Raw genomic sequence first — 26,598 nt, forward strand, 5'->3', positions numbered from 1 at the left:
AAAAAAAAAAAAAAAAAAAAAAAAAAAAAAAAAAAAAAAAAAAAAAAAAAAAACCGTAAAATAGGAAAACTTTAATTGTTTGCGCTTGTCTTCGCTTCTCTCGCATTTTAGCAACCAACGGAATCTTTTGGCATATGCAAACTGATGCAGGGTACGCAACGACTAATGAAAGGGTCATTGAGGTACTTTCACAGTACTGTGAGACCATTGAGACAACAGCAGTTCATAAATGCCAACTACCAAAGGCTACGTGATCATTATGATGTCCCTAAGTACCCAATTGTGTTGTGCCATGGATTTTCAGGGTTCGATAAGTTGACATTGCTAGCCAAGCCTGACCTTGCTATAGGAGAAGCTGTGAGCTCGGCAAAGGAAGCAATCAAGGATGATAAACAAAAGGCGGATGATGCAAAACGACTGCTTCTCGAATTGGAGTATTGGGTTGGAATTAAAGAAGCATTGCAGAAATTAGGCTCGACAGTGTTTATCGCAAAAGTGCCAGCCTTTGGTGACATTGAGAGCAGGGCTCGCAGTTTGGACAGATTCATAACCAAGCAGTGCAAAATTCTACGGAAAAGCGAGTCAAAGTCGACAATCTACACCGATAACCGACACAAGAATCATGACACATTTGCAGAAGAAGGCAAACCTATCAAAGTGAATCTCATCAGCCATTCAATGGGAGGCTTGGACTCCCGGTATCTCATATCAAAGATTCATAGAAATGACAATATTTACAAAGTGGTCTCACTTACCACGATATCCACTCCACATCATGGATCCGAGTGTGCTGATTTTCTCGTTGATCTCGTTGGTAAGAATCCATTATTGAAGCAAATATGTCCTAAATCAGTATATGAACTCACAACAGAATCCATGGCGAAGTTTAACAAGAGTGTGCCGGACGATCCCAATGTCCAATATTTCTCCTTTGGAGCAAAATTCAATCCTCGTTGGTACAATTTGTTCAATTTGACGTGGCAGATTATGAACTATGAGATTGCTAAAGAAAATCCACAAGGCCAAAGCTCTACAAATGAGTCCCACTTTGCAAATGATGGGCTAGTAAGTGTCGACAGTGCAAAATGGGGTACATATATTGGCACTTTGGATCAAGTCGATCATTTGGACCTCATAAATTGGACAAACCGAGCACGTAGTTTCTACGACAAAATAATGTGGGCAAGAGATCCACCGTTTGATCCAATCGCCTTGTATTTAGATATCGCAGACAAGTTAGCAAAAAGAGGACTCTAATATAAAGTCTCATAAACGTTTTAGACACATACACATACACATACACACACACAAACATTTCTTACTCGTTCCTTACTCGTTTATCGTAATTGCTTTAACGATCAGGAATTCGTCAATACCCCAGTGACTGTTGAATCTACCAACACCGCTAGACTTAACACCTCCATGAGGCACAGTTGCTTCATCTGAAACTGTTGGTGCATTTATATGGACACCCCCGATTTCCAATTTCTTTGCTATGTACAAAGCCTTGACAATATTTGTAGACCATACTGATCCTTTCAAACCATAATCGTGATCATTAATTTCCGCGATAACGTCCTCAACATCCTTGAATTTGTGCAAAGTGAAAACTGGTCCAAATGACTCCTGTGTATAAATGGACATCAGAGAATCAGCTCCCTCCAAAATCATGGGCTCAATTACGTTCGATTTCAATATAACATCTTTATCGAACTTACCATAAACCAACGTTGCACCTTTTTGCAATGCGTCCTCCACCAAATCCACAACCTTGTCCCTGCCAAGTACATCTCTTTGACTCAATTGGTGATCCCTATCCTTTGTTAATTCACCAGCTACTTCAATCAACTTTCCCTTCAATTGATCATATATCAGCTCGTCAACAAATACTTTATCAGTACTCATACAAATCTGTCCTCTATGAGCCCAGGCACCAAACAAAATAGCTCCCGCCGCCTTGTCCAAGTTAGCATCCGACAACACAATCGACAAATTTTTCCCGCCCAATTCCAACAAATACGGAACCAAGTACTTACCACAGGTTTCAGCAATCTTTCTTCCAACCAATGTTGACCCAGTGAAATTCACCTTCTTAATCACGCCAGATTTCAAGACAAATTCAGTAAAGCTGGCATTATCTTCCGGCTTGATATGAACCAACTGTAACGCTTTAGGTGGAACTCCCGCATCGAGAAAACACTTGACCAAGAGATAACTCGACCGTGGTGATTTTTCACTAGATTTGTGTATAACTGAACATCCAGCCGCGAGAGGAGCCAAAATGGACCGTCCTGCCAAAATGACAGGGGCATTCCATGGTGAGATAGATAAAACAGGACCAATTGGCTGTTTGAGGGTTAATGCCAAGTCATTGTGTGGAGATTGCACCACTGTACCCGGGGATCGTGATAACTGGTTCGTATATTCTTGAAGTTGGTCAATGGTTCCATCAACGTTAAAGTTTGCAAACCAACCTGGTCCGCCTATTTCCAAGTGGCTCTCCCTTATGTCATCCCTTCTCTCCTCCAAGAGTTCCCTGGTTCTGCTGAAAATCTTTACCTTTTCATCGGTGGGAACGGAGGACCATTCTTGAAACCCTTCCTTTGCATTCTTCACTAAGTTGTTGATCGATTCAGTGGATAGCGAAAGATGTGAGAACTTATGTAAGAGCTCATTGGATGCGTCATTCACTGGTATTCCTTCTTCTTCATTGTACACCTCCTTTCCACCTACAATGGACGGGTAAGTCTTGTTTGCTGTTGCCTCTGACATTATGTTAAGAGTAGTCATCTTCCTTGACGTTGAGTACAAACGACTATTGTTCCTTTGTTAAACGTAACGAATGTGATATCAAGGTCGTATTTATACAACTGCAAACGGAGTCACTCACGATAAGTACACCACTGTAGACGTAAAATGGTGCATGCACAGTGATCTCCGATTTGCTTGAATCACAAAATTCAAAAGAGTTTTCTCGACAGTGAAATTTGATTCAGCGGAATTGTGCAAAATTTAATTTTCCCATTTGGTCCCATTTGGTCTCATCCCCGCAAAACGCTGGACAAAAATTACACCTAGCATAGTAGATGCACTTTCTGGTGCAGTTTAGAAGTGACAAAAACATCAGAAAGCTATGCGTGCCCGTCTAATTCTCCTTTATTGTCCTTAAAAGCCTAGACGAAGTTGCAGGAATTTTTTTTGTGGGGTGGTTTTTAAAAAGACTTCTTCGGAATTACCTAAAACGTAAAAACAAAATCTCAATTACAAATTGCTGAATAATCACTCTATACATAGGCTAAAATATTTTCCTAACGGCATTCATAAATAATAAAATCCTTATCAAACTACTGAGGTATCTTTAATGTGTAGGGAGTAAAACTTAATCAACCTATTTCGCTTGGCACTCAACATTCTTTTTTGAGTTTTTAGCCAAACATGTCGCCTTTTGCAGCCCTTTTTCATAGTAACGAGCTTAGTAATTGCTTACAATTATTGCAATAATTAACAACTTCGTCAACTCCTTCAACCAAATCTGAATTCTGTTGAATAGTACCACCGTGGACCTGTCTCCTTTTCTTTTCGTTCTGTAATCCAGCAACGACATATTCTTGCATAGAATCGCATCGGTCCACTTCATTTACCAACCAATTGGAAAACTCTCTCTGTATAATTTCCTTCTCCCTAGTCTGTAAAAGTCTCAATTTCACCAACAAGTCGTAACGTTCTATTCCAATGGACCTGAACTCTGACCGCAACTTGTTGTGAATATCCTGAACATCTGGCTTCCCTAAAACCCCACCATCGTTGATCAACTTTGATAAATTTTGATAATTATAAGTAAACGATTCTGATTCAAAAATTTGGAAAGGTTTGCTACTAGAAATGGTGGAGTTCAATGAACCCACTTGCGCCTTGAACTCATCCATCACGTCCTGGGAATAAACTGCTCTTTGCAAAATCAATGGATTTTGCCTCACAAAGTCCTCCGCTAAGGAGTTACTTCTGTGCACTGTCCAGTACGTGATACTCGTTTTACCCAACAAGAAAACGTTTGAGCCTATTAAAACAATAATCATTAGAAGGTATATTTGGTTTGATTTGAGATTGTTGAATACAAGACGTGCGAATTCAATGATTATCGTTATTAACCCAATTATGACATCTCTGATGAATGTGCCCGTTCTGTGCGTTAGCAAGCTTACACAATCTGCCACTCCAAGCTGTATAACCGGAGTCTGTAATGAAAAATCGTCTGTATCCGGGTCGCTAGTATGGCTCAATTTGCCGTACAAATAAATTGCCTTCACAATCTGACCGTGTGTTCCAACAGCTTTGACTGCATTCCGTAATTTTTGATCAATTTTTGAAAACTGGTCGAAACATATACTTCTGGTAATTTGGTTTATTATTGGATTCCAACAAGAGCCGCGTTCAAAGATAGTTTTCAAGTAGTAATATACCTTGGTACGTTTCCCGGCTGCTCCAACCAAGACAAACTTCACCAAAAGCGAAAATGGCGAGCCTAGCAAAAAATCAAAATGGGAAAGTTTATAGGTGAAAACATAGTATGAATTGTCATCCATTTTCTCAATAATTTGCTGATACTTCAATTGTTTTGCTTTACCATTTAGCAATACCGGCCTTACACCCTGGCGATACAAAACATTACCATTTTGAGTGTCTAGTCTCCATGGTTTCTTCACCTCAAACCCAAACTTGAGGGTTGCAGTTTGCCTGTTGAAAATTTCTGAGTCGTCACCTAGCAAGGCATGGAAGATCGCCTTTGGTGGCAAAGAATAGCTCTTTTCACTCACCAAACTAAACTGGGATGTGAAGTCAACTTGATATGAAGTTACCTTCCCACTCTTGTTGGGCAAAATTGAGGCTGTATCCCCACCCACAAAGAACCTGTTGTTAATCACAGCCTTGTTTGACAATGTCTTTGTCAAGTTATTAATCTCTCGGACCACGTCCCTATCGTGCGTTTCTTGGTTGATATCAGCTTCAATCTCCTTAAACAGCACCAACACATCCTCAAGATTCTTTGGATTCTCACTAACAATGTTGTCTATTAGATATTGAAATTTGTTTCTGATTATCTTTGCGTTTTCCATAAACAACTTCATCTTTATCAGTCCGTCAATAGTATAGACTTTTAAGGAGTCATATCCCGGTTGACTCGTAGCCTCGATAGATACACATTCACCGATATAAGACTTGTACAAAGCAACAAATCCCAAAGCTTGCATATAGAAATAAATGTGATGCGTAGTTATAAAGGATCGACCGCTCAACTCTTGCTTCGAATTAGGCGCCCAAATGCAACAAAACGACATCACGCAATACTCCCCCACTTCCACCACGTTATCAAACAATGCACGCATTTGGATGTCAAATGTAATCAAGTCGCGTGGGTAAAATGGAGGATAAGGAACTGCGGAGTCATTATGCTTTGCTTGATACTCAATCATTGACTGATCCACTAGTATCCTCTTGAACGGAGTTTTCTCAATGTCATTTGCCCCTGTAAGATAATATAAGCCCCAGTTGACAGAGCCCCATACATTTGCAGTCAATGCATGAGGTATATCAATGGCCTTGAAGCTGGCACAATGCGCAACAAAAGAGTCTCTAGTTCTATCGGTAATGATTGGTGGATGAACTCGAGGCATATCTGCATACAAATCCACTCCCAACGCTTTTGCAAACTTGTCGTAATTTCGGATCATCGAACTCGACACAATTGCCAGGCCACTTGAATTGAAGACTTTTGAGCTAGACAATTCCAAATCGACAGATGTGTTTTCAGTAGACGCAAACTCTGCGAATATTGGCGGAAATCTGGTTGATGCAACCCTAAATAGATCATCATCTGGAGGCAACGCTGAAATGCGGTCTTTCTCGTTATCAAACACTTTTAACCATGATTTTAGTTCAACAAGAGACTCTGCCTGCAATGTAATTGTAATTTCACTAGTTTTCACATCAAAACAAAATCTTCGGTCCTCGTTTGGTGCATAACGTATATTACAAAGAAACAATCCGATTTTGTCACTTTCTTGCACTGAAGTTTGCGAAGCACTCAACAAAAACATTCCAAAAACTCCGTTTTTGATGAAGCACCACCGTCTCACCCAAATTGGCTTGACACTTCTATCGGTCCACGTTTTCATAAATAAGTAACCATGCTTTTCAATCGCAAATTCATTTATATCTTGCAAAGATTTGTAGCTTATGGTGGATACTTTGTAGTCATTTGCATTTAAAGAGGGCTGGAATTGGAGGCTCGACCCATCCTCAACTTGCTTGCGCGCGAGCAACATATCATTCTTGAGATCGTTTGATGCAGTCATAATTGATTTACTCCATCCCTGTACTCTCTGTATCTGTGAATAATGCTTAGCTAGCAAGTCTCCAGGTCCATTCGTTGCAAATACGGAATACTTTTTCTCCCAAAGAGTCGATATTAGCGAAACAATTAGTTTATCTAACAGCGTCCTCAAATCTTGCATTTCACAAATGAGATCAAGCGATATGTGTAGATACTCCTTGCGCACCTGGTACAACTGTTTGGCATCTTCTATAACCAGTACTGCGTCTTTAGACTTTGATGAACTAACAAAAACATTCAAGTACCTGTCGTACTTTCTCTGGCTCATTTCAAACTTTCGACGCAATTCCTTGTACTTTATCAAATTTGCTGTTCTAAATTGAGTTAAATCGTTTGAAATCGATGGACTGATATTTAAGGCAAACAAGCTTCTGCTCCATATCTGTTTCATTCCAGCTAGAGTTGCTCGCAAGGCCTGAGAACTGTACTCCTGGTCAACAAATCCTTCTTGCAAAAAGCTCGGGAATAGGTATTCCAAGAAAGAATCACAGAATGTCTCCACTTCCTTGATGTATTTCGGCATCTTTTTCATGGACGAGGAAAGAGCCGAAAACCACTGCTCTATGTTCATCAATTGAACATCCAAATGATTTACAGATGCCCGGAAGCTAGGACTGTCCAATGCAGCTTCTTTGAAGTTTACCGAAATTAATTTAAACTGTCTCAAGATTTGATGAGTAGGGTTTTGCCTCACCTTGGTGGAGTTGCTTTGCAGTGTTGCTGACTGCTGCTGTTTTTGCTGCAGCTCCTTCGCACTTGATGACATTCCATTCGAGCTCATTTTATTAGAGGCAATTGTGTGTTCTTGGCGTTGTTGTACACTTCCCTTTGGATGCTCGATCAGGGGAGATTCTAAGTTGGGCACTAGTGTGTTAGGGGGTGAATGCCTTTGATGGTATAAAAAAAAAAAATAGCACCATACTTGAGAAAAACAAAAGTTGACTTTTGTTTTTTTGTGTAGTTATCAGCTATGGAGTTAAGCCCGCTTTTTTTTGTTTTTTTTTTATTCTTTTTTTTTACAATCATCGTCTATACAAACAAGATTATGTCACTCAATTATGTCTCTCTATTCACTATCTTTTTTCTATTTCTTTGGTTTATACATTACAGGTTCATTTAGCGGGAAGTTGTGAATTCCTCTCCCTTGATTGGAAGGTTTAGTTTGTGCTCGTGTGATTTTAGCATCCTTTGATGGGTCATAACCTAAAATGGGTCCAAACGTGATTTCCTTGGCCTTGTTTTGCTGGTTACTGTGTGTATGCACTGTCTGAAAACGCAGGTTCTGTTTGGGCTGAATATTTGCAATGTTGGTGGTGTTCGGCAATGGCTGATTGCTGACATGCTGACCAGGTTGATGAGATTGATGCTGCTGAACCGGTACATTCTGGTAGTTAGCTGCAAATGATATTCCTGGTGTGCTGCTATGCGCCAGAGGTGCGTGGTTCTTTACCCCGCCGTGCTGCTGGAGGTGAAACGACATTTGTGGAAACTGTTGCTGGGAGTACAACGTCCGGGATGGAAATTGCTGGAGCACATTCTGTGTCTGTGGGTTGTATGGATTGCCAAGTGTAGTTGGCTGTTGCGTTCCCAAACTTGACACTCCGACTCGTACACCATTCGATTCATAGCCACGCGGTTGCATAGGATTCATATTGGTGTTGTTAGCACCAGCATCAAAGTGAATACGCTGACTCGAACTGAGAGAATTTTGCGACGTGACCCGATAGAATGCAAACGAATCAACGGGTTGCTGTTGTAATGATTGTGGTGGCGGTGCGGATGGAGGCACGCCGTTCACTAAATTTAGTCTCTTCAGTCCTTGCAGGTCCCCTAATCCTTGACCATTGAATTGGTTATTAACTTTGGAATTGTAGACTGGCGCAGTCATAGGTCCCGATAAAAGATTGTGGTTCTGATTTGCCTTGTTAATGTCAATCTTCAATTTGGCGGGAGATTCTCTCTCTCTCATTTTCAGTGTTGATTGCGGAGTACTTGAATGTCTACCAAGTGGAGACGAGTCAGCAACTACTGTTTCGTTATCGTCTGATTCAGTACCCTGGCGAATGGACTTTGTTTCCACGATCTTGACCAGAGTTTCCCCTCTTGTACCATTGACGTGAAAGTTGTGAATAATGTAAGCATGTACATTGGATTTCTGCAAGTCCAATTTGGAGTTCGATTCATCGACATTATTGTAAATGAATTGTACGACCTTGATATCCTCCTCGGAGCTAATCGTTGATCCATTGATTAAATAGTTGATGTATCCCGTAAAGAAACTTTTTACAAAAGGGATGTGTAAGGTATATGACTTTTCATCCTCATTGCGGTATCCATTGATCATATCAGTCACCCTGAGTAGCTTCTTGTCTCCTTTAAACACCTCAAGGGAGCTGTGCCAAGTGAGCATAGGTGGTGTAGCACTTCCTTTACAAAGGACTTCGATTGACATTGTCGATTCAAAACAAGAACCATGCAAGTTTGTTGTATTTGTTGAGTTGGGGGTCCAAGAACGTGGTAACGGGGTAGAAGTTTCCATATCTCTGATTTGCAAATTCAAGTCATGCAGGTACATCAATATGGACGCATTTTGCGACTTTAGTGCACGAAGAGTCAATGGATCCAATTTTTCCAGTATCTTGTTATCGCGAGTGGTCTGTTTCCTGAGTTGTGTAAAAGTCAATGTTTGATGGTTACTTCGGAAACGCATCATAAAGTCCCTTGGCACCAAGCCGTAAAAGCTTACCGCCTCAAAAACGTCCTCCAAAGGAGACGAAGTTAACAACATGTTCAATTCATTGTCAATCAAAGCATCTGAATGAGCTGAATCAGGTAGTTGTTGTCCATTAACCAACTCCTCCAACGGAGTGCGCATGAAATCCTCGAGTTCACTGGTTGAAGCAACAGTTTGTGGGGTTTTTGTCTCCTTTGTCAATCTTCCCGCCTTGGTTAATCTGAAAATACGTGACGATATCTGTTTCGAAGTCCGTAGGATGCCTGTTCTATTGAAAATCATCCTTGAAATAACTTTATTTTGAGATGTCTTTTTAAGAATTGTCAGCTCGTTGGATACATCACTCAGCTTGAACTTGTGGTACTTGTGAAACGATTTGATCAAAATCTCATCCAACTCTAAACTCCAAACATCACTCGCTGCCGAAGAGGTTGTAGAGTTTGCATTGCTTAACCTCCTGACAGATAGCGGCGATTCCATCGTTGAGTCTATCCTAGTTGCAATTCTATTGTTGGGCGTGTCGGTTATATGACTATCAATTTTTCTTTTCTTGACCACATGGTTGGCATAGGTACTCAATGGTGTGTCTCTGGTGTAAATTCCTTGAGCAGAAACATCAGAGACCACATTCGGCGGTAGTTGATTTAGCTTGCTCCCTGACGCAGATTTCTTTGCAGGGGTTTGAAACATTTTTAAGTCACCTTCTGCAAAATCACACTTGCCCGCTTCGTTATCGCTCTCATGTATGGACGTGAGATTTGACTGGTTTTGCAGGGTGGCATTCAATGACGACCAAATATCTTCGTCCTCGTCTTCTTCTTTTTCTTCGTTTCCTCCATTATTCTTGGTCACGTTGCTTTTTATTTCCAATGCACTACTCTGATGTCCAGCATCTGCGGTGTGAGAAATTGAATTTAAAGATGCGAGGAATTTGTAATGGTCCTTGCTGGCCGGTGTGGTGTTGCCCTGTTCAGCTTTGGTTATATTTTCTGTAGCTTTCAATGGACTGAAAAACCTCGTTGGTGAAATTCCATTGGGCGTGTTGAAATTGAATGTGGGTGAAAAGCTTAGTCCAAATGGGAATGAAGGAGTCGATAACTTGTTCAAGCCTTGTGGAATACCTGATGCATTATTTTGAGCCAGTTTCGTTCTCGGCGTTTCCGGTGGAGCGTGCTCCAACACTATGGAGGGTGGTGGCTGATTTGTCATATATACCTTATCGGACGTGCCTTAGTTTGGAAATGAGTAAATTTGAACCTTCTGTGCTTTGCTGACCTTGTGAAAATTCAGTCGTGTAATGTAACTTTCTTATGCCCCTTGCCTTACCAGTGTGTGTGTGTGTGTGTGTGTGTGTGTGTGTGTGTGTTGTACTGGTCCAACTCCAAAAGTATCAAGCAGCTGGAGGTGTGGAGTTGTGTGTATATGTAAGGATATTCTAGTAAAGATCAAAAGATAGAGTTATACATATACAATTTTTTGCTAAAATGTATTCCTTCAACCGTGTCTTTGAGTAATTACGCCAAACTTTCTCGGTCTCTCTCTTTCTGTCTCTGTGTGTGTGTGTGTTTATATGCAGTACATAATTATCTCTCTGTGGCGGGTGTCCTTTTTTTTCACGCGTCTCTCTCTCTATGCAACAACCTCCTTTGGTTATATTACCTTCACAAATCTTCATTTGGTGAATTTAAATTACTACGCAACTGTACTTAATTACTATAAGAATTCATTTATACATACACCGATCAGCTGAATTCACTCATATTTTTCATGGCACGCTCGATTTCCTCAACTAAGGTATCACACAATCCAGGATACTCCAACTCGTAGGAATGCATGACATCAATAAGTCGTTCAACGCCAAGTCGTGTCTGTTCATCTTTACCTCTCTTCAGAACTTGATGCATGCTGCAAAACAATACCTTCTTTTTATTTCGCGGCTGCTGATCAGAGACTATTTCTGCACTGCCATTATTCAAAGTTGCAGTTTCTGAGTACACACTGTCATCATCCTCGACTGCTTCCACCTCAGTGTCCCCCTCCGTCTCTTCAACTCTCGTTGAAACGGGTGTTCGATTAATCATCCGCATCTGCAATGTATCAGTAAACTCCCATTCTATTCCAGGCTTTGCTTGAAACTCGGTCACATCGTCATGATCAATGTTTTCAATCAAATCACAATTTATTTTGTGTCTTGGATTGGTATACGCCTTCTGTCTGGCATGCAAGTTTTTCTTGGTTATTATTCGCATCAACTCTTGTCTCGCATTTCCTTGCAATTGGGTAATGAACTCGTGTTGCAACAATTGGGTACAATTTGGTCTCTTCTCAGGATCGGCCGTAACGCAGCGTTTAACAAATTCTTTAATGTTTGTAGTATAGTGTCCTTTCAACTGTGGTGGCTTCTGCTTGGGAATGTCAAACAATACCTTCATTGGATCGTGATCTGCCAACGGTGGAGCGCCGGTAACTAGCTCAATAACCGTAATACCCGTGGACCATATATCGGCTTTGTAGTCATATCCACCATCATTTGCCCCTCCTCCTCCGTTTCTTCTTGAACCACCCCCTCTCATGATCACTTCTGGTGCCATCCAAAATGGTGTACCCACAAAAGTGTTTCTCTTCTTCTTTGAGAGCGTGATTTCAGTACTAACTCCGAAATCCCCAATTTTAACCTGCGCATCCTCAGTAAGCAAGATATTGGCAGACTTGATATCACGATGAACCTTGTGCTCTGCATGCAAGTACGCCAATCCGGTCAACACCTTCTTGATAATATACCCCACAATATTCTCGGGGATCTTCTTCTGAAACTTGATCAAGTCGGAACACGAACCTCCACCACAATACTCCATGACGATAAACACATTGGTTGCATGTATAAAGCTTTCAAAGTACTTTACAACATGTTGATGTCTCAACTTGTTCAAAAACTGAATCTCTTTGATTGTTTGCTTAATATCATCTCCAGAATCGTCCAAATTGATCACTTTAATCGCAACAAACTCGGGCATTTTGCCAATCAAATAAGTGGCTCGATAAACGTCTCCAAAGTTTCCTCTCCCAATAAGTTTCAAGTCACCATATTTGCAAGGCGATTGAGGAGACGGGATTTGCTTGTGGTCGCTACGTGACAGCATATAACCAACCATTTGACGTGTTATGTTGTTGATGAATTAAAGAAGAAATCTGGTACCAAATTGTAGAATATCAAAAAAGTAGGAAACAGAAACAAAATGGAAAAAAAAAAAAATGTGGAAGTAAATAGAGTTATAAGCTTTTGCATGTTTGTGGTGATTTTGCAGCTTTAAGACCAAAAAAAAAAAAAAAAAAATAATAATAAAAAAAAAAAATAAAAGCACATCCCCTCCCCTCATTGATCAGCTCGCTAAGATCCGTTCAAAACTGTTTTTTTCAAATTCCAGTAATCGCAAGCCTCTTGTGACAACCCGGAGTCCGCCTTCGGTGCTTTAGACTCACCCAAGTTGGTGCAACCATTCAACACCAAAAGCTCTGAAAGAACAAAATACTTTTTCCTAACATTATCAGTGTTAACTTCAATAAACTTTCGCAAGCTGTACTCAAATATCGAAACCACCACCGTCTCTTCTTGATTTGTAGACTTTATTTGAATGTTCAGGTTTACATCAGCACCACACAAAATTGCCTTTATAGTCCCTTGTACCTGAATTTGTTGTATCGATTTGATCAACAAATTGTTCACATCCGGCAACACTGCTGCATATTTTTTCCTGTAGTACTTGTCACGAATGAAATGCAACCTTGTTTCATGGTCAGAGTCCGCTCTTATTCGAAGACTCGACAAGTTCTCCTCCATGAACGCATTCACCAGACGATTATTGACAAATCTCAACAACATTTCCATTTCATTGGAGAAATTGTCAAGAGTCAAAGACCTCACTTTGCTAATGTGTGACCCTATGTTACGATGGCACGAAGCGCAGTTGACACACATGCAAATCAATGAGTTTATGGATACCCATTCCACCAGTTCTGTCAGTCTGCAATCAACACACTTGTCGTTATCACTATCAGGTATGGACCTCACTAGATGCAAGTAAGACTTTTCTGGCAATGGGTCTTTGGAGATAATAGATACAGGAGATACGCTTTTGTCGTAGCCGTCTCCAGGAATGATTGGTTTCGAAGTGAAATCAATCAATACTTTGCCCAAGTTCTTTCTACCCTTTTTGTGGATGGTGGTGGTACCACCACCACCAAACCTTTTCTCCAACCTTTCAGTATCCACCAACTGTGCGGCATTATGTAGCGCCTTGACCCATTTATTCCGGTCATCATTATCAAAGGCTTGAAATACGTGCTTTGCTCCAGATGAAGTCAAAATCTCAAAACAATATTGTCTCTTGGAATGAGTCACGGCTTTGACACTGGACAATGCAATTTCAACCGGTTCACTAATGGGTGACTTTCCTTTCCGCCAATCTGAATATTCCGTCACTTGTCCATTCTTAAGAACAACCCATTCTTTATGCCAGCCAGAATTTTTTGGCCCACTTAGTGCAAAAAGAATACCAGACATTTCAGTATCACTAGAGTGAGACTCGCTTGGTGGATGAATATCGGAAAAAATTAGGTCAAAATTTTCCTTCGTGACCATAAACTCATCAATGTCTTTGTTTGTGGAATCATTGGTAGCTTTTGAGCGGGTATGGTTTAAGTTATTGTGTCGTATCAAAGTAGTCAACTCTTCATTGGATTGACATGCTTCAATTTTCTGTCTCAATTGATACTTTTCGCTATTGAATCGGGTCAAGGCAAACAAGTATATTTGATAATTTGTTGGGATTAGATCAAAGTTGGCATTGTCTGAAAATAATCCGAAATTGAGTAATCGGGGGTGTAGTTCATTATAAGGCAAGTTCACAAACTTGAAAAGTCTTTCAGCTAAATTGTTGGCGTATTGATTGTTGGTAGTTTTGCTAAGCTGATTCAAGTAGTCAAATTTCGACAATTCAAATTTCTTCCTCTTGGACAAGAGCTTTGAATCTGGCCTTTCCTTTTCGTTTGCCAAATATTTGTTCATCCACGCGTAATACTCCTTGGACTCGGCTTCAAATTGTTTCTTTATTTGCAGGAGTTCCGTTTGGCTGGTAGTTTCCACTTGTGGCAAAGGTATAGTGTCCATAATTTTAGTAAGCGTTTTACTATCACAAACATGCCCAAAAAAGAAATTGATATTTGTCTCAAATGGTTCAAACAAATTGAGAAACGACCGCTGAAACTCGCGCTTAAATCCAAACACATTGATGAGATGTGAGTTTGAACTTATTAAGCGGTTGACTCCATCTATGATTTTCATCTTGGAGTTAGCTGCTCGCCGAACACTCGACTCCAATATTCGAAAGTCCTCAATCAATGATAGGTAGTTGCCGCGCATTTTCGGTACAGTCTCTTCTAATTTGTTCAAATGTTTCCTAAATTCAGGTCCATCCTCTATACTGAAGGAAAACTCTCGCCTAAAATCACCCAAGCTAAAACTGGTGGGCGCTGACTTCACCTGCGAGAAGTTGGTTGCACTTTCCGTGCTTTCTTTGAGTGTGAGCTTATCTATCCATACACTGAAATGGAGCAAATAGCTGTACTCATCTGAAGCAGGGTCATGGTCCCATAAGGACACGGAGACCTTTTTGTCATTTATTGTGGTTGAGTCAAACGAGTCGTTGATGATCAACTTTTGAAATTCTTCTACACCGTCTTCGATGGGCAAATTCTGGCATAGTAGTTTTGAAACATCCACAGTTGAGTCAGTGGAGTCGCTTGTTAGCTCACGCATCGCAGATACTTTCTCAATCCCAGTAGATTTGACTATCAACAAATTCCGTTCACGGAACCCCCTGGTTGGCTTGATCGATACGTGAAGTTTGAATTTGTTCAATTCCGGATCGACCTTGATTAGTAGTGGGTACTTTTGCTTTTCACCATCCTCAAGATTCTCGATGTAGCTTGCGGGCACCTGACCTTTTGAACCCTGATGCAAGATCTCCTCTACCAGCTTATCCTGCTGCAGAAGAGATGTCCTTATAGTCTCTGAATCGTCATTGTTTGTGAAAAATATTTTGTTAAGCCGTACACTGGAGTTAGGGACCTGGTAGTATGGAAATGAAAGCCTGAAAAGTTGATCCATTGAATAAAGGAGGCGGTGTATAGTCAGGTTTTGTTCACAGTGTAGAGTAGTTGTACGTTTTGTATATGTTGTACGCTTTACTATTTTTATTTGTATTTTTTCTGTTTTTTTTTCTTGGGTGTTTATTTATTTACTGTTTTTTTACGTAATCCAATATTGTCTTCCTTTTTATTGTGTTTGTTTCCAGTCTTTAAAAAATGTTGCAATGAAACACACACACACACACGCACAGCCATAAACTTCAAACTCACAACTAACCCCAAAACTAACATTCAACTACTTCCTACGTTCAACAAGTGGGTAAGTGAAACACTCACGAGGTAGTCCCCTGATCAATATCACCTGTAAAGGCATTTCACAGTATTCAGATTGACTTCTGATATATCATGAGGACTACGGCACCTAGGAAACCCCCCATGTCGCTGCTTGGGATTAAACAGCCGACAGCAATGACCGTCACTGGTACTATTGTTATGATTGACGATCCAAACGAAGACGATGACGTAAACTCTATGAAGAAATCAGCAACAGGAGTCATCTTAAATCCTCAGCCGCATGATTCACCTAATGATCCACTAAACTGGCCCGTGTGGAGGCGTGATTTGTGCTTATTGATTGTTGGATTCGCCAGTTTTCTCGGTGGAGGTCAGTCTCCATTGTTGACCGCTGGGTTTGGATCACTAGCCACTGAATTTGACAAACCATTAACTACAATCTCCTACTTGGTTGGTGGCTTTATGTTGTCCTTGGGAGTTGGTTCTGTTTTCGCTAGTCCCACTGCTGTGCTATATGGAAAGAGGTTGGTATATATAGCTGGCACGTTTATTTTCGCGATGGGTGCGATCTGGGGTGGCGCAGCAAATAGTTTTGGAAACTTGATGGGTGCAAGAGTGCTAACTGGTATTGGTGCCTCTCCGACTGAATGTTTGCCGAGTTCTACAATTGCTGAAATTTATTTTGCCCATGAAAGAGCCTACAGAATTGGTCTTTACACAATGTTGATGTTGGGTGGGAAAAATATCATCCCCCTCTTGTCAGCCTTGGTGTTTGAGTACTTGAACCGACACTGGTTGTTTTGGATTTTAGCAATTTTTTTGGGCTTTACCACAATCATGATCATTTTATTTGTTCCCGATACATTTTGGGACAGGACACCAACCCCGTCCAAACGATCGATTGCAGAAACTGAAGCGGCGCAAAATGTCAAGTCCTATCATCCCCCATCTCAAAGACCCAATGCTTTCGCCTTGCAAAACAACCGTCACCAGCCCAGCTCACAGGATATACACAGCCTTTCCTCCTCAGTTGTCGATTACACTACGCAAGGTATAGTGGAGAAACCGGTGGCCCTTACTGAACCTGTACAACCACAAATTGAACACAAAAAGAACAGTTTCTGGAAGGAGTTGAAAATATATCAAGGTCGGTTCACCAAGGATAGCTGGTGGATGGTCGCCTTGAGGCCCTTTGTGCTATACACCTATCCCCATGTTCTATTTGGATCACTTATCTACTCGCTAGCCGTTGTTTGGCTTATTGTGATTTCAGAAACTATTTCCGAAATATTCAGCAACCCACCCTATGGCTACAGTAAGCAGACTGTGGGGCTCTTCTACATATCACCATTTGTTGGCGGAATAATCGGATCCTTGTCTTGTGGATTGATCTCAGACAGATTGAGTAGATACTTTGTTTCGAAAAACAGGGGAATTTATGAGCCTGAATACAGATTGGTTATGATTATCCCATCCACGTTGCTAATCACTATCGGATTAATGGGGTATGGATGGTCATCAAAAGTTCATGATCCGTGGATCGGTCCTATAATTTTCTTCGGCGCCATGTCTTGTGGTTCATCAATGGCTTCGACCACGGCCATTACGTTTTCTGTTGATTCGTACAAAATGTTTGCATCAGAGACATTGGTTTCATTTAACTTTCTCAAAAATTTACTAGGGTTTTGCTTTTCGTTATTCAATAACAAGTATGCCGCTCAAGAAGGCTATAAATCAGCTTATGTTACATACGGGGGTATTCAGTTGTTTGTCAGTTTGTTTGCCATACCGTTGTATATCTACGGTAAGAAATTGAGACACTGGACTGATGAAAAGGAGTTTATGAGAAGCTTGTATCATGAGGATAATGTGCCACCTAGCGTGGCTTCAAAATGCAAAGACGATTTTGATGACTCTATCAGTAATGCCCCAAGTGAAGAACGAGTCAAGACTTCCGATGAGGGTGCCTTATCCAACGTTCATTGATAAGAATTTTTTCTTTTTTTTTTTCTTTAGTTCTAATTACAACCACTTCAATTCCACATTTATTTTTGTCATGTCGAGGTATTTGTCGAGCCTTTCCTGTAAAGTCTTTCCGTTGAATTCTTGTCCCTCTTCGTTTACTTTGGGCACACCCAATTTTTCAATTATGCAACCACTAGCAATATTACCACAAACGCCGCCAACTAGCCAATCTCCCTGGCTTAAATACCAGCCCATAATGAACCCACCACAAAACGAATTTCCTCCACCTGTCACATCAACCACGTCAGCTTGGTTTTGATGGTACGCAGGTAGCTTAATCATTCTATTGTCTATGGTACGTAAACCACACCCGTCAGCACCACACCGAATGACTGTGCCTGAATTGGTCATCTTTTGAAACTTTGTGAACTCGAGACAAAGATCAAAGACATCCATGTCATCCGAGTTGGCCAAGAATGCCCTCGCTTCGTCTAGGTTGGGGGTGAATATATCAACCAAAGGTAGAAGCATTTGTAATTTTTCGTAGTTTACTGAAATGCAATCATCAGGCAACGGCTCGTATATGTACTTGGCATCAGGGTTTATCTCTCTGATCTTTCCTATTATGTCTCGGCATCTATCAATTGAGCAAATCAAGTGATAACACTTGCTATATTTCAATTTCTCGTATTGAAAGATATCTTCAACCTCGATCCTCCTCTTGTCAGTTTGATAATGGAAATGTCGAATATCTTTGATGTATGTATTTACACCTCTAGTAGTCAAGCGGTGGTTATTCTGTCTAAATATGACTCCTGTATGCCATGAATCTATCTCATCATGAACTTCAGATGGGAAATCTGTTCCTTCGTCAATGATTCCACTAATTTTTAAACCTAATTCTGGAGATGATACTATGCGAGCGCCAATCATGGCGTACGTTCCGGCCCCGCCAATGATGTTGGTTTGTTTGGGTGCCGGTGGGTCTATGTACTGATTTTCATCGATTATGAACATTCCCAACGTGGTGAGGATAGTCATTGCTGAGACTTGTGTAGAACTGCGGTACCGTCAACGGAAAACGCCAATGTCGCGACTCCCTTTTAAATTTCATTCGTTGTTGCAAACTTATCGTTAAAACAGCAATGGTCAAAATATAAATACAAAAGTCTTTCTTTAAGATCTACTTACTTGCTCATACTTGCTAATCCTCCTCGTCATACTCATCCATGTAAAATGATTGAATAAAACAAATTAGCGCAAGTGCTCCCAACACCAACCACGGAACACTACCAATTTCACGTTCATTGCACCAGGTCATAAAATGTCCAAATAAGATTGGACTTATTCCTCTTGCCAATGAATTCAAACTCAAACTTGATCCATTTATCAAAGCCCTATGCTTTTCAGGTGAAGCGCGATGGACCAAGATCATAGTTGTTGGAAAACTCACAGAGACAGCAGCACTGATTACCATTCCTGTGACATACAACAAACTTGTTGCTAACCATTCCAGGTTTGCCGGATTGTAATCATGCGTTGTGAATAAATAATATGGAATTATAGCGTACGCTATTGGTACCAATGCGTATGACATTCGCAAAACAGTTATCGATTTGAAGTGGTGATCCAATACCGGAAATAAGAAAATCACAGCAATGCTACCGATAATTCCAGTTGACGACAATAATGAACCAATGTCATTTGTGTGCCACCCAAACCCACCAACTATTCGAAATGGGAAACTCAATTTGTCAACCAGAACCTGGCTGGCTAGTAATACAGGCAAGAACTCGGAATACAACACCGTGTGGAAACAAAGTAAAAAATTGGACAACACTGTTTGCACAACGGGTACAGTGAAAACCTCTTTTGAGAATGATTGACCGGCATTTGTAGATACTGAATGTCCATCATCAGACACCACAGGTCCGAGTTGTTCGGACGAGTATCTACGCCTAGCAGCATCCCCAAATCTCCGCGATACCAATGGACTGTCAATTTCTTCATCATTTTCTCCTCCATCGCCATCAACAGCTGCATAAATTTCAGCAGGACGCAACAACTCTTCTCTTTCATCAACTTGTTCAATGTCGGAAACAAGCCCCTTAGGTCTTGCTGGAACTTTGAATCCTAGTTTCCTCAATATCCAATCACCAATTATCAACCCGTAATCCTTTCTATTTTTGAACTTTTCCGCTGTCTCTTCAAGAAATAAGAATCCCAATATGAAACTGAAAAAAAGGTATCCTGCCAACACAATATTGGACATTGCATAAGGGTGCTTCGTAATGAATTCATCGTAGCTCAGTGTCTCAATGAGCTGATCTTTAACTCCCCCAGGCTTTGTAAGCAAAGGACTACTTCCAATTACAGGTCCAATTATCAGTCCAATACCCCACATCACAGATAATCCTGTAAACGCCATATTCTGATGCTTCTTTTCTACAGCAATCTCGCCAATCGCCACTCTCATCACTGCTATGTTCCCGTTCAATGCACCCATCAAACACCTAGCTATCATGGCCATTGTGAAGCTCTTTGAAAATCCAAACAATAAACTTGAAATCGCTGTCCCCACAACACCAAATAACAAAACAGGCTTTCTGCCGAATTTCACAGAAGCTTGTGCGTACTGCACGGAGAACAAGAACTGACAAATTGCAAACGAAGACGACAAGTACCCTGCGTAAGTGGCAATTTCGGCGGGGTTATCAGTAATGTTGAAATCTTGAATCATGAAAAATATGTAAGCAAAAATTGACGTAAACACCATGGGCTCCCCTAGTCTAATTAGGCAAATCAATGACAATTGCCATGTGGGGAACCCTCTCATTTGTTCCCAGAATCCTTTCGACATGACCTTGGATTGATTGTGGATAAAATGTAAAGTAGATTGAGGGTATTTCCTTAGTCGTGAGTGTTTGTGAAAAAAAGGAGATGTATAAATATGAACACTTCACCAAGTCAATATAGTCAATTTGAACGTAGTACAAGTGGTTTCGTTCATGTATGCTTTTGAAAAATTTTGAGACGTGTGAGTAATTCTTTTGTTGTGCCTTAAATTAACAACACTAAATTAATTCCGTGAAATCTTATTGTTTGTTTGTTTGTTTTTGTTTTGTTTTCATCTCATTACTAGTTTTAATTAAAAATGGCGTAACTCCGTATCTATTCAGCTGCAATTCAAGTATCTGAACCTCGAGATAAACTCAATCTGTTGGAAAGGAAGAAGACAGAGTTGGTGCAATTCCAATTTTAACCATAGAAGGTTCCGCCATTTTGCTATACCTCTGCAAAATGTTTTGAAATGGCCACTGATCCATTTACTGTGGCTCATTCACGTGTTTGGATTTACTGACGAGGCTTCTAAGTAAGCAATTTTTGAGTGAAATTTAGCCCGCTTGGCCAAGTGGTAAGGCGCTCCACTCGTATTATTATAAGGAAATGGAGCGATCGTCGGTTCAATCCCGACAGTGGGCAGAATTTTTTTATTTTTTTTTCCTTTTTTGATTTATTATTATCGATAATATTAGTTAGCTCTTGTCGTCCCTAATTTCAATTTTGCAATTATGCTGTTTCATACTGTTATACGTTGCGGAACTTTAGTTATGTGATTTCTGGGATTTTTTTGTGCCTATTGAAGTTGTGTAAAAATTCAGCAAGAAATAGTTGCAAAATGTTGAGAAATTATGCTCATTTGTTACACGGCTACAAATACACAGTGCAAACTTGTATCATAGTGCTTACTAATTGCTATTGAGGCAATCACTACTCCTTATTTGGATCTTTGTAAGCAATCAAGTTGTATAAGACTGATTACTTGTGGGGGAAGGCTTTCAAGTTTTTATGTGGACGTGTTTAACACGCCTGATTTCAATTTAACCTCTCGGGAAAAGAATGGATCATGCACTGGGATGGGATCATGCGTTTTGTATCATAGGTGATTACATCTCTCCCGAGTGTTCATTTGGTGAACGCATGAATTCAGACGATGTATCACTTTGGATCGGCATAATAATTGACACAAAATCAGGGCCCAAATCAACGACATAAATATCCTGAACCCAAGTCAAGGTTAAAGGACTCGAATCAAAACGTGGGTTAAAAAGCCTACAGATAAGATTTTAATCGGCTCCCTTTAATGAAGACAATTGCAATGTTTTGGAGGTGTATCTGTATCTAACAGCACCGTGAGCATATCCTGGAAATCAAGACAGACTGCAAGATTTGACAAAAACCTTATTTGTCCTAGTAAATTGTACTTTAGCTTATAAACTGAAAGAGCAGTGTCCATATTCCTACGGCTTGCACTTTGTACGCCTCTCTATATCTACGACTATCATGATCTCTTCTTGCTCAAAGTCCCCGAAAGTAAGAACAATTCTAGATTCCACGAAGGAGGTGGTTGTTCATGCATTATATTTTTCATGCACTCTTTTTTATTCGTATCAAGGGTAATGGAGATAGATAACAACCGCTATCTCTTTTTGATGTTGTACCGTCACCGTTGAATATACACTCTTAGTTTTTCAATTTCCCTGTTGCCATGGCAATCCTTGCAATGTTCTTACCCAGTTGTCAGCAACTAACTCTCAAGGGGGATGGACTAGTTTACAACCCAACAAAATTGGATACACACGTGGGCTAGTCACTCAACCAAACTCAACAGATTTACCCTACAACAGCACCTTTACTTCTGTATTATGCAACTCGTATCGAAGCGAGAACGCCTTCGCATCACTGAAGTGAGTTTGAGATTGCAAATTCCACTACTTTCAAAGATTGGAGCGCCATCAACGGAAGTATACGGAGACTGAGCGAACACACTTAAAAGAAGACATCTGTTCCGTTGACATCCCTCTCTGTCTTTCCTTGCAAATACATGTAATGTCGTTTGCTGTCTGTTGCTGGTTGTTTTGAATTTTTTAATTCTTTTTGCATGAAATATTATAATCACCAGCCAGATTGGATTTTGTGCATCCACCACCAACGGTCTTTTTTTATTTTTTTTTTATTTTTTTTTATTTTTTTTTTTTACTATTTTTCTGGGATTGTTTACGTCTTGGTATTTTGTGAAATTTAGCATCGGTTATTGGTAATATTGGATACGGAAATTGGATCAATTGTCTTCAAACTTGACATCGTAAGAGTAGCTCAGCCATGAGTCGAGTCACTCAACTAGCCTCTTTATCGACTCTATAAACTTTTTCCACAAATTGTCGTCGTCCACGTGTTGTCACCAGAAGTTTAGGTGGTGTTTTTGGCCACCTACAATTCATAACCAGCAAACTAAAAAAATTTATAAACTCAAAAAAATATAAACAAATCAAAAATATGCGAAAGCCTCCACGCTGCTGAATCACGGTTTACCTGAATTATAATTACAAACATACAGACACAAAGTTTATGCCAGATCGCAAGAAAATTTTTTTAGAGTATGTTTACGTTGAAGCTCGTATTTTTAGTAAACGCGCGCTTGCAATAAGAACTTTGTGTAATAACAAGTATTAGGTTCTGTAGTAATATGTTTGTATTGGCAAGCACGATCCCATTGCCCACTATGGTTCATGGCGCTTGAAACTCGAACTATATAAACCAAGTGGAATGTTTCCACTTTCTTTTTGGCCACTATGGCCATTTGGTTCAAAACAATTCATCAAACGTACTTGCAATTCTACTCACTCATAGTCTTCCTTTAATAAAGTTATTGCACTTATTCAATCCTTCACACAACTATGAATTTGAAGAACTTGTTGACGGCTTTGGTGCCGCTTATGGTAGCTACAGCAGTTGCAGACACCAACGAGGAGGAAGTGTTGACGGTTACTAGGACTCACTTTGTGACCAATCCTTGTATTAGCAACCTTGCCAGCAGCCTATTACCAAAGAACCCCGAGGCTTTGACCACTGGTATTCCGGTTGTTTTCGTACACGCTCCTAAAGATGATAGTAAGAAAAACAAGATTGATTTCACTTCCACAATCACTCGCACAAATACCCACACCGTGTACAAGTCAGTGGCATCAAAATCAAAAGCTGGAGGTGCTGATATTGAAACAGGAACAAACAGTGCTGCTCAATCTAGCTTAGTTACTTCTTATTCAACAACCACTCACGAAACTTCCACTTGTTCATCTGGAAAGTGCCAAGTCTTCACATACACAACTGTAATTCCGAGCGTTTACACCATCAGCGGCCAAGCTGTATCCAACACCGACAGTGTCGCAGGACAAGACTCCAGTAACTCGAATCTTGCGTCTGTCCCTACCACTTCAGTCAAGGTTGCTGAAACCACCACGACATCAACTGTATTCAGTGCCACAGAGTCCCCGGAAAGCACATATAGCCCATCAACCTCATTGGAGTCCTTGCCTACAACTAGATCAGCTCCCGTAACGTCTCAATCAGTTGTGTCAGAGAGCAAATCAGTCACTATCGATCTTTCTTCAATCTCAGACGATGTTACAATTACCAACAATGCTACTGAAACTTCAACAGTTGCTGCTGCTAACTCCACCACTCTGTTCTCAGGATCGGCCACATCAAGCGAACTCGCCTCATCTATTTCTATTCAGCCACTTGAAACCACATTGTCAACCATTTTGATAACTTCCTCTGCTGCTGCTGGACCATACTTTAACTCATCCGTGGTGCTGACCTCGTATTTGACTAGTGCTGTTTCCACCGAATCTTCCGAAAGTGAAACATCAAGCTCAGAGAGTCTGTCGGAATTCTCATCTTCCGAGTCTTTGACTTCATCAAGCACATCATCAGAACCTGAAATTGCGGTAGCCACTGAAAATTGTTATTCAGGAGATTTGTTTTCACCAATAGACACTAGCGCACCACCTTCCGTTTTCCCCAGACAGCAATTGCCATTATCGATCCCAGCTGGTGTTAATAATAATGGTGTTCCCATACAGACAAACAAATTCTATGCAAATCTCTTCTTGGGTGACCAGGATTTAATGGTTTACACTTATCCCTATGGAATATATTGGAGCAAAACAAACTACTATGGCTTCGGTGTCCAACACACAAACGTATCCAATCGAGTCTTTGGCTCACAAAATACAAATAACCCAGGAGTATCTTCATACTATTTCAATCCAACCAATAATGGAGAATTGATCTTCTCTGCTACCGAGTTTGGACAAAATTCAGTATACTTGGCCCTCACTGACATGACAGAAATGGCAGCCACAGCTAGATTATCAACTACAGCTGGTGATGACATAAACTATCTCGAGATCCCAATTGTACAAGGTATGGGATTTGTAACAGGGGTCTATAACGGTGACTTGGTTCCAGAAATAAATTCATTGTATGGTGTTAGAACTTTGGAATTGGAACAATCGGATGCTTTGCCATCCACTGTTTTAAAGTATAGAGCAACCCTATTCAATGGGGTTGAATGGTTGATCTATATAACCTTACCAGCAGAGGATGCTGATTTCGAGTTCACAGCCGAAGATTCGTATCATTTGAGGGCATCAAAGTCTGTTGATGGTTTGATCATTCAAGTGGCTATTTCACCAGAGACTTCAAAGGACCTGTTTTACGACGCTGCAGCAGGTATGTACGTCACAGATGCCACCATTCAAGGTACTGTTGGTTGCTCTTCTTCAGCATCATACCTGTTTGTGTACCAAACAGCAGGTACTTCATCAAGTGGAAACCCAATCATATTTGCTCTACCACACCACCTTCAAACTTTAACCTCAACATCTGGTGCCACTGGTATAACTGTTTCTTCCCAAACAAAGGGAGAAATGACAGGTTTTCTTACAAAGCAGTTGTCATTTTCTGAAACTATTGATAAAAACATCCAATTCTTGCCATACCTCGAGGGAAGAACGGAAGCTTTGACTTACACCAGCGAGCAATTGACTCTACTTGCCAGCTCGGCAAATGATGAGCTTGCCGTTGACATCGCCAGTACAGTTGCCAACATGAACTCAAATTACTTCTCCGGAAAAGTGATTGACAAGTATGCTCAGATTTTATTAGTTGTCAGTGAAATCATCAATGACGAGGCTGTGACAAATGCAACGTTGGCAGAAATGAAAGATGCATTTGAAACTTTCCTCAACAATCAGCAATACTATCCATTGATGTATGACACCAAATTTGGAGGAGTAACCTCCACCGCAGCTCAAAATGGGGACGATGGCGCTGATTTTGGAAGTGCTTACTACAATGATCATCATTTCCACTATGGATACTTTGTCCACGCAGCAGCAGTCGTGGGATTCATTGACAAAAAGTTAGGTGGTACTTGGGCTCAAGATAACAAGGACTGGGTGAATTCGCTAGTTAGAGATGTTGCCAACCCATCAAGAAGCGATCTGTACTTCCCAGTATCGAGATCATTTTCTTGGTATGATGGTCATAGTTGGGCAGCTGGATTGTATGAAAGTAATGATGGTAAAAACCAGGAGTCAAGTTCAGAGGATATTCATTTTGCTTATGGAATGAAGTTGTGGGGAAATGTAATTGAAGATTTGGCAATGGAAGCAAGGGGTGGTTTGATGTTGTCAATCATGAGCCGTGCTTTCAACTTGTATTTTTACTACAAGTCCGACAATACTGTGCAGCCACAAGAAATTCTCCCAAACAAGGTCAGTGGTATCTTTTTTGAAAATAAAGTTGATTACACAACATATTTCGGTACCCCCGACCAGCATCCAGAGTATGTTCACGGTATACACATGTTGCCAATCACTGCAGCCAGTTCTTCAATCAGGATACCGTCTTATGTCCAAGAAGAATGGCAAGATCAAATCTCCACATTCATCGATAATGTTGATAGTGGATGGACTGGAATTTTGAGGATGAATCAAGCAATCATTGACCCCCAGTCTTCATACGAGTTCTTTAGTTCCGATAACTGGTCCAACACGTACTTGGATAATGGACAGAGTCGTACATGGGGTTTAGCTTTCGCTGGTGGTGTTTTATAGTAGTTGTGTCTTATAGTTCTCCTTCATAGTATTTAGTTTAAATTTTGTTCGCTTTATTATGTGAAAGTCGTGAATTTAGAAAATAAATATTCAGCGAACAA

At 40.5% G+C, this 26,598-nt stretch overlaps 10 protein-coding genes across 10 annotated transcripts; 3 read left to right on the forward strand and 7 right to left on the reverse strand. All coding sequences in view use genetic code 12, as the record gives it.

Annotated features, from left to right (window-relative positions):
* Positions 1-144: 144 nt before the first annotated feature.
* KGF57_000377 (triglyceride lipase) lies at positions 145-1,257 on the forward strand (the record flags this gene model as incomplete). Its single annotated transcript, XM_051753221.1, has 1 exon — positions 145-1,257. One exon carries the CDS (start codon positions 145-147, stop codon positions 1,255-1,257), a length of 1,113 nt encoding a protein of 370 aa, XP_051611095.1.
* Positions 1,258-1,329: 72 nt separating this feature from the next.
* KGF57_000378 (uncharacterized protein) lies at positions 1,330-2,772 on the reverse strand (the record flags this gene model as incomplete). Its single annotated transcript, XM_051753232.1, has 1 exon — positions 1,330-2,772. One exon carries the CDS (start codon positions 2,770-2,772, stop codon positions 1,330-1,332), a length of 1,443 nt encoding a protein of 480 aa, XP_051611096.1.
* A 686-nt stretch (positions 2,773-3,458) lies between these two features.
* On the reverse strand, positions 3,459-7,172 carry KGF57_000379 (uncharacterized protein; the record flags this gene model as incomplete). The annotated part of the gene is made up of 1 exon (XM_051753243.1): positions 3,459-7,172. The coding sequence occupies one exon, from the start codon at positions 7,170-7,172 to the stop codon at positions 3,459-3,461; it is 3,714 nt and encodes a 1,237-aa protein (XP_051611097.1).
* A 303-nt stretch (positions 7,173-7,475) lies between these two features.
* On the reverse strand, positions 7,476-10,334 carry KGF57_000380 (uncharacterized protein; the record flags this gene model as incomplete). Its single annotated transcript, XM_051753255.1, has 1 exon — positions 7,476-10,334. One exon carries the CDS (start codon positions 10,332-10,334, stop codon positions 7,476-7,478), a length of 2,859 nt encoding a protein of 952 aa, XP_051611098.1.
* A 533-nt stretch (positions 10,335-10,867) lies between these two features.
* On the reverse strand, positions 10,868-12,277 carry KGF57_000381 (putative serine/threonine protein kinase; the record flags this gene model as incomplete). Its single annotated transcript, XM_051753266.1, has 1 exon — positions 10,868-12,277. One exon carries the CDS (start codon positions 12,275-12,277, stop codon positions 10,868-10,870), a length of 1,410 nt encoding a protein of 469 aa, XP_051611099.1.
* Positions 12,278-12,513: 236 nt separating this feature from the next.
* AGE1 (Age1p) lies at positions 12,514-15,291 on the reverse strand (the record flags this gene model as incomplete). The annotated part of the gene is made up of 1 exon (XM_051753276.1): positions 12,514-15,291. The coding sequence occupies one exon, from the start codon at positions 15,289-15,291 to the stop codon at positions 12,514-12,516; it is 2,778 nt and encodes a 925-aa protein (XP_051611100.1).
* Positions 15,292-15,707: 416 nt separating this feature from the next.
* HOL4 (Hol4p) lies at positions 15,708-17,552 on the forward strand (the record flags this gene model as incomplete). Its single annotated transcript, XM_051753287.1, has 1 exon — positions 15,708-17,552. The coding sequence occupies one exon, from the start codon at positions 15,708-15,710 to the stop codon at positions 17,550-17,552; it is 1,845 nt and encodes a 614-aa protein (XP_051611101.1).
* A 36-nt stretch (positions 17,553-17,588) lies between these two features.
* Positions 17,589-18,572, reverse strand: MAK32 (Mak32p; the record flags this gene model as incomplete). The annotated part of the gene is made up of 1 exon (XM_051753298.1): positions 17,589-18,572. One exon carries the CDS (start codon positions 18,570-18,572, stop codon positions 17,589-17,591), a length of 984 nt encoding a protein of 327 aa, XP_051611102.1.
* Positions 18,573-18,735: 163 nt separating this feature from the next.
* On the reverse strand, positions 18,736-20,391 carry KGF57_000385 (uncharacterized protein; the record flags this gene model as incomplete). The annotated part of the gene is made up of 1 exon (XM_051753309.1): positions 18,736-20,391. One exon carries the CDS (start codon positions 20,389-20,391, stop codon positions 18,736-18,738), a length of 1,656 nt encoding a protein of 551 aa, XP_051611103.1.
* Positions 20,392-23,269: 2,878 nt separating this feature from the next.
* On the forward strand, positions 23,270-26,497 carry ENG1 (endo-1,3(4)-beta-glucanase; the record flags this gene model as incomplete). Its single annotated transcript, XM_051753320.1, has 1 exon — positions 23,270-26,497. The coding sequence occupies one exon, from the start codon at positions 23,270-23,272 to the stop codon at positions 26,495-26,497; it is 3,228 nt and encodes a 1,075-aa protein (XP_051611104.1).
* Between the last annotated feature and the right edge of the window lie 101 nt (positions 26,498-26,598).

This window comes from Candida theae, assembly GCF_024610275.1.
Source record: "Candida theae strain CBS 12239 chromosome Unknown scaffold50, whole genome shotgun sequence".
In the NCBI taxonomy this organism is placed as follows: Eukaryota; Fungi; Ascomycota; class Pichiomycetes; order Serinales; family Debaryomycetaceae; genus Lodderomyces; species Lodderomyces theae.